This window comes from Schistosoma mansoni, chromosome 3 (genome assembly GCF_000237925.1).
Source record: "Schistosoma mansoni strain Puerto Rico chromosome 3, complete genome".
In the NCBI taxonomy this organism is placed as follows: Eukaryota; Metazoa; Platyhelminthes; class Trematoda; order Strigeidida; family Schistosomatidae; genus Schistosoma; species Schistosoma mansoni.
In genome coordinates, this window is record NC_031497.1 from 11,740,316 (window position 1) to 11,747,349 (window position 7,034).

Sequence of the window (7,034 nt, forward strand, 5' to 3'; positions counted from 1 at the left end):
GCTGACATTCAGTGGCAACACCATGTTAGTAATGCAGAGGTTCGGCACCGTGTGTTCGGGCGCAGAGACGATAATTCAATTGGTGTTACCATCTTGAAACACCGACTTCGGTGGCTTGGACATGTTTTACGAATGTCGTCCCAGAGACTTCCACGTCGTGCATTATTTGCCGACCCTGGGACTGGTTGGAAAAAGCGGAGAGGAGGTCAGTGTATGACATGGTGTCGTGGCATGAAAGAGAGCTGCAAAGGGCTAGCTTCTGTTGGTCCTTCACGACTCCCTGGCTGGGGTCCGAGAGATGGTGCAACACAGTGGCTAGAGACGTTATCAGATATGGTTCAGAATAGAAGCCAGTGGCGATCTTGCTGCAACCTTCTTTTACTTTCTACATAAAGAGTGGTTCTAACTTTCTTAACTGAAAGAGTCTTCTGGTTGTACATTTCAGTCCGCCTTATCTTTTCATCCCTTCTTTTCCTACTTTCATTATTTTGTGTGGCTCATATGTATCTGGTGCCCTTTTGTACCAATATATATGTGTTTAAATAAATAAATAAATGTATTCCGAAAATAATGTTGTACTTTAACATGATGTCACTTCTGACCAAAGATGTTTTTTATGATAACAAAAGAGGTCCAAGTGGAATTCCCATTTAAATATCAGATGATAGTTTGTTAAATAAACTAATTTTAAGAGATTACTGGGAAAAAATAAACTGCCACTAGAGAGAACATTTACAAGTTCATCTTATAAATCAGAAAGAACCATGCTAAAACAAAAATCGTGAAGAATGAATAGTTAACTAAAGAAAGTAGCTGATGGTTAAACATAACACTTAATAATTGTACATTTTAAAATAAACTTACTAAGAAACCTACATACCTTTAAGATATTCATACCCTAGGAAGTTGGTGGTACTTCATAAAATGAATTTAGATGGTGGCAGCAGTACGATGAATGTTCAAAGTTAGTTGTATTGTTATAAGCAATGCTGGAAATCATAATAATGTAGGTAGAGAATACATGTTGAGTCACGTAAACCAACAAAATTTTACCACTGTTGGAAAAATAAATTGATATCACATTGTAATTCAATTTGCAGTGGTTCGAATTATCCCATTGTTGATGTTCCTAATTGAAATGTTGGTCAGTATCAGTTAGTGTGTGCACATTCTATAACGAGTCAAAAATCAGACGAAACGCACGTCTTTGATTCAACTGCGAGTTACATTTCATCTCTTATGGAATACATTACACCGGTTACTGCTAAGTGTGATCAATCGGTAAAGAAAACAAGGGTTCTTATTAATTCAATCAATAGGATATATTTCACAAAACTACGATATTTTCAGGGGCTTGGAACGGATAAATTTTGTTTAGTTAGTGGAATTCCACTTTTATGTATTCATAAGAAATAATTAATAATCACGATTTCCTTCCGTAACGGTAACGTACCAATCACGTCCGAATACTTTTTCCCACTACTCTATTATGTTAGTAAGTGCTTTCACACGGATAAAGGCTATTTGAACACAGTGACGAATTACATTTTAAGAATTCGATAGGAAGATAGTTTATTTATTAAATTAACGTATAAAGTTTACAAAAAAGCAGTAGTTTATACCGATAAATTAAGATATTGAGGAAAATATATGTAAAAATATTTAGGAGGAAATTATTGAATTTGAAGTCATCGCGTGTTATGTATCAAAGAAATTATGGTAAGGTCAGATTGAATTCTTAAAGTTTGTTTTCCATCTCCATATTTACAATTCGCCTGCTATAACTAAATTTACATATCTTGCGGCTAATGATGAGTCCCATTCAACACTCTACAATGTATGGAACAATGAGAAAATTACAAGAACACCAAAACAATCTCATTAAATTGCAACGAGGAAAGTGTTATATCACTCTGTTTAAACTTAATAAATTAATGGTAACTTGTTTATTTTTACATAGAGGACTCTTAAGTCCCATTGTGAGCCCAGGCTTGGAGCCTGGACGACAACCTTAATCTACAGGTGAAAACTTTTAGGGACATTCCCTAAAATCGGTTGCAGTTTCTAACAACCTCCGTTTTCCACTGAATCTTAGTTTTAGCATAATCTCTAACTCTTCATTTCTCAATCCCATTTGTTTCTTTAAAAACATATTTCTCGTGCCGAGATTTGTATTGCATTTTGTGTTATTTCCCTTTCTGTTCTATTTATCTTGTCAAACTCTGGTCATCTTGCCATGGCAACATGGACTGACACAAATTCATCCTCAGTGATGTTATTAACTGACTGACTTATTCCGATGTTGAACCAGTCAGCCATGCAATTATTTTTTCAGTTGTGGTTCTAGATGAAATGAAATATGCTTAAAGTGTTATATTTTTGTGAATGATCAGTTTTTATGATCAAAGTTCAAATAATGACTTTATAGTCTCTCAAGTAGGTGATATAAGGTGATTGGAAGCACCAATCGGTACTTGTTATCTATTCATCCATTATTATCGTACCATTCTGCTTGGTCACATCAATTTATTTCTTTGTTGCTGTTTTTCCTTATATTTAGTCTTCAGCATCTTTTTAATCACTAGCATATTCACTCTCAGAATCCTATGAATCAATTAGTATATTGTCATAAGTTTTGCTGTCACATTCTAATATTGCAAACACCTATAACCTATCATCAAAATCTTTTGAATAAACATTTTAAAAAACTAATCTTATTAGATATCTGAAACTTGGTTGGATGTAATATACTTTTGAGTTTAATAATAAGAACTAGGGACATTGTTAGAATAAAGAATATTTTTATACTAGTTTACGTCCTAAATGAACACTTTAAACATCTTTTTTAATGAAAAGCATTTAGGAAATTAAATGAAACAAAATGCAATGAATTTATTTTATTCTTTAAAACGTTTAACTCTTGACCTATTTGTGAAAAAGAACTGAAGTTATAGCAATAGCTTGATGATACGATCACAGTTAAATAAACGAACCAATTCTATGAATGTAAAACAATACATGAAGTAAATGTACAAACCTTGGAGAATAGTTGATTAGCTAATGATTCATCTTTTTGTACACCTTTACCACTTTTTAAGCATAATGCATAAAGAAAACACGCCATTGACATAGCTCGATATTGAAATGTTTGTATACATTCTGATGTCATAAAATTATCACAAGTTACCATTCTGTTGTGAAAGAGCATAGAAAAATATTTACAAAACAATCAAATGTTAATTAAGTTTGTAAAGCTAATGTATATTTATGAATTACTTGGAATAGGTAAATTATTCAAATTAGATAGAAGATAATTGTCGTGTATTTTCATCGTAGCAATTCTTATGATATTGAAGTTATTCAAATCAGTTAACAGTTCGTAGTAAAGAACAGTGAATAAAGACATTAATGTTAGGTAAATAATTGTTCCCTGCGTTTTGGCGAAATTCTTGTGAAACAACAACGTAAAATTATATTTAGGTAAGTTACAAATGAGTCAGATTATTAGATCGCAAATAACATACACTTCTCGAATACGAAGTCATCCTTCAGTGTGTTTATTTGCCTATTAACGTAACCTATTTTACTTTAAATAGTTTTCATATTTTAACCAAGTATGGTACTTGTTGACTATAATTGATTCAAAAGTGATAAATTCTGCATTTTATAGTAATAGCAAGAAATTATCCAAAACTTATCTCTGTCATCAACAAAAATTATTTTTCTGTTAAATATTAGAATTTTCGTCAAGATTTCATAATAATCACTTAAACAGAACCAGGAATTACTGAGCAGCATTTCTAGTTTGATTCTGTTGATTCTAAGTAATCTGCAATCACCTAGCCTGTCGTATGCCCTGATGGTGTTCTCGTGAATTTCGGGTTGCCTGATCTGCCAAGGGCGATGGGACAGTGCATGACAGTATTGTTATGTGCTAGGTTCAAAGAGAATTGTTTGCTATATGCATGCAAGTCCGCCCCGTTATTGTTCCTTAGCCCCCAAATGCCCTGGTACGGCCGAGAGTGGGGAGAGTCCGCTCTCCCTCTCCAAATGCTCTCACATGGCCAGCGAATATATAGCCTCTGCCAGGGAAGTCCTACTCACTGCCTTCTCGTGGCCTTATTGTTGTTTACGAAATTGAGAGGACGAAAAGCGAATGTCCGGCGCTTTAACCGGGTTGGTGGACACGGCGAGTCCACCTAGGGTAGTTGGAAAACCCTGATTCCAAACCAACGGTGAACATGGGCTCCAGGATCCTGATGGAACGAATGGCGTACGAATCAATCGTTGATCACCGGCTACCATGGGACTGCATCTCCTTACGATGCTCCACTGCCTTGTGGATCAGATCTTTCGGTCAAAGGCTCCGGGTGTGGGCCCCTAAGAAAACCACCTGCTTCAGTTCGGGCACCTGGGCAGTATTACAGCCCTCACACAAATCGAATGAGATCTGTGAGGCGCATATGTATCTGGTGCTTCCTTGTACCAATATTTATGTGTTTAAATAATAATAATAATATCTTATCAATTCTTATAATAAAGTAATATAAGTCAAGAAACAATCGTAATTCATATTATGTCGTCAATCAATTGAAATAGTAAATTTAAACTAATCTCATTCAGAAGGCTTGATGGGTATGCATTGTGTTTTAACAAGTGCCTTAGATATGTACTGCTAGATTTGCTGAGCAGCAGAAAGAAGCTTAGTTTTTATTAACTTTCATTATAAATAAAATCTCAAGTTGAAATTGTCTGATGTTCCCGTTTAGCAATAATATAGAAAGTAGGGTCAAGTTCCAGACGAATACATAAACAGCTGATGTCTAGTGTTGAGGATATTTAGAAAGAAATTTTTCAATATATATGTTTACATCAGTAAAACTTTTAATGAGGCAAGAACAGCGGACATTTACTTTTTGATTTAAACTTGAAATTTATTTGGAATATACAGAGGATTCTTTCGACTATTAATCTCTTCACTTCTACTAGGAGTACTTTCATGAAAGTATCGGTTAAGCATTGTGAAGATGCTAATGGTACTCCACTAAACAAGTACAAAGTAACAATCAAAATAAAATGACATTTTAATTCTAACGTCAACAAACTTGACCATTAGAGCTCAAAAATGCCTAATAGCTATTTTTTTAATGGTCTAATAAATGATAAGATAATGAATCATTCTTCCATTCAACCACTACAACGAAAATGATTCGTCAAAATAAAAAAGAATTATGTCGAATAGAATAAAATGATTATTTGGTTTATGCTATAATTTTGACAGATATAAGTAGTATGTAATACCAACCGGAAGTGGAATGCTTGGCAGCAGAAGATTGAATCGAAGAGAACAGAAATACAAAGAGAGAGTAATTGTAATAACAACAGAATTGAAGGAATCATGAAGCATTTAAAGGGAAACTGCAGGAAGATGTGCAAATAATGTATATGTATATCATAGCAAAGCACTGTAATTTTACATTCAATGATAAATTGGTTTCCCACACTTGAGTCCTCGTTCATTACGATTACAGTTCCATCCGACGGTTGCAGTTAATTTAAACAACAAACGAGTACAAAAAAGTTCTTTGTAAATATGTCGTTATCGCTGAATATGTGGGTTTAATAAGGAAAAGAATGATGAAATGGAATCCGATACTAAGAATTGATAAAATCAGCACGCAATATACTGAGAAGCCATTCGTCAGAGAAAGTTCGATGATAAAAGCTGTACATTTTAAAGGGATTAATATGTTTCGTTGTTGTTAGAAACGAAAGTAATCATATATTTTGATATTTAGAAAATAGTTTGGTTTAGATAAAAGTAGGAACTGTCAGTCAAAAATGATAAAACGAAATATCCAGTTGTTGTTCGTAGTTTCGTTCCTTTTTTAGATTCATTTTAGTCTCGTCTCCAATTTACAAAATAATATCTGTCTATATGCAATTAAGATAGACTAGTATCATTACAGACTTCTTATTACCAAATCAGAACACTTTGTTAGTTATAGACTCATAACACAAACCTATCCAGACAAAATATACAGTTACATTAAAGATAGTCTTTTTTAGATTACATGATAGGGGTAATACATTTTGGCAATTAAAATTATATATATTACCTGCTAGCCAAGTAACATACATTTGTAAACATTTTCCGTCGATAGTAAAAATAAATTAAATTTGCTTTAGCATATAAACTGCCTCTGGCTGAAGCTTCAGACAAACAGAATAAAGCATTATCCCAATCTTCTTTCACACCTATCCCATATAAATACATCACACCTAATACGGCTAAATAATATAGATAATAGTAAAAAAAATAAGAACAGGATAATACATGGTAGATAATAACTTAGAACATTTTACTACTAGCAGTATAGTAAACAAGAACACTAGTGGTGACAATCGGACGTATTTGAATTCAAAATTACAGAACGTCTTACTAAAATCTGAGAATCATACAGTAAATACTTAGTTCGCAAAATGTCAATCAATTGTCTCAAACTTGACTTTTCCTTTTGAAAATATCAGTCAATCGTCTCAGATTTCATTGTTGCTACATTTTTCTGCCAATTAGTTTCCGTTTCCGTTCTTTCCTTCTCGATCTTCTACTGAAATACATTCTATACCTGACTATCTCTGTACACTACTTATGTAGATCTAAGTAGCTCACACACAGCAGTATTTATCATTAGTCAGGATACAAACATAAATTGTTGAAGACGGAATTTAGTTTATATTTTGCGGGTTTTTTTTCAAAACTCGAATTCTGTGAGGGTACTATTAAGAGCCGATAATTCCGTTGGTTTATTTGTTCATATCTAGTTTCTCGTATATCTAAAACTGCTCACAACTAGTTCCCGTAAGTTTATTTTAGATATCGATTAACCAAACCAAGAATTTTAAAGTTCAAGTGAAGACAAAAAATAGGGCTTATGATCACCGTAGAGGTGAATCGTTTTTCAGCTGCTGGGGACCGATTATTTCTTAAAATATTTGGTTCCACAATGCACAAAATGAGAAATCATGTCTTT

At 33.5% G+C, this 7,034-nt stretch overlaps 1 protein-coding gene across 1 annotated transcript; it reads right to left on the minus strand.

Annotated features, from left to right (window-relative positions):
• Positions 1-2,574: 2,574 nt before the first annotated feature.
• Positions 2,575-6,277, minus strand: Smp_105820 (SEL-1 like protein; the record flags this gene model as incomplete). Its single annotated transcript, XM_018799223.1, has 3 exons — positions 2,575-2,604; positions 3,038-3,191; positions 6,120-6,277. The coding sequence occupies 3 exons, from the start codon at positions 6,275-6,277 to the stop codon at positions 2,575-2,577; spliced, it is 342 nt and encodes a 113-aa protein (XP_018651033.1).
• Between the last annotated feature and the right edge of the window lie 757 nt (positions 6,278-7,034).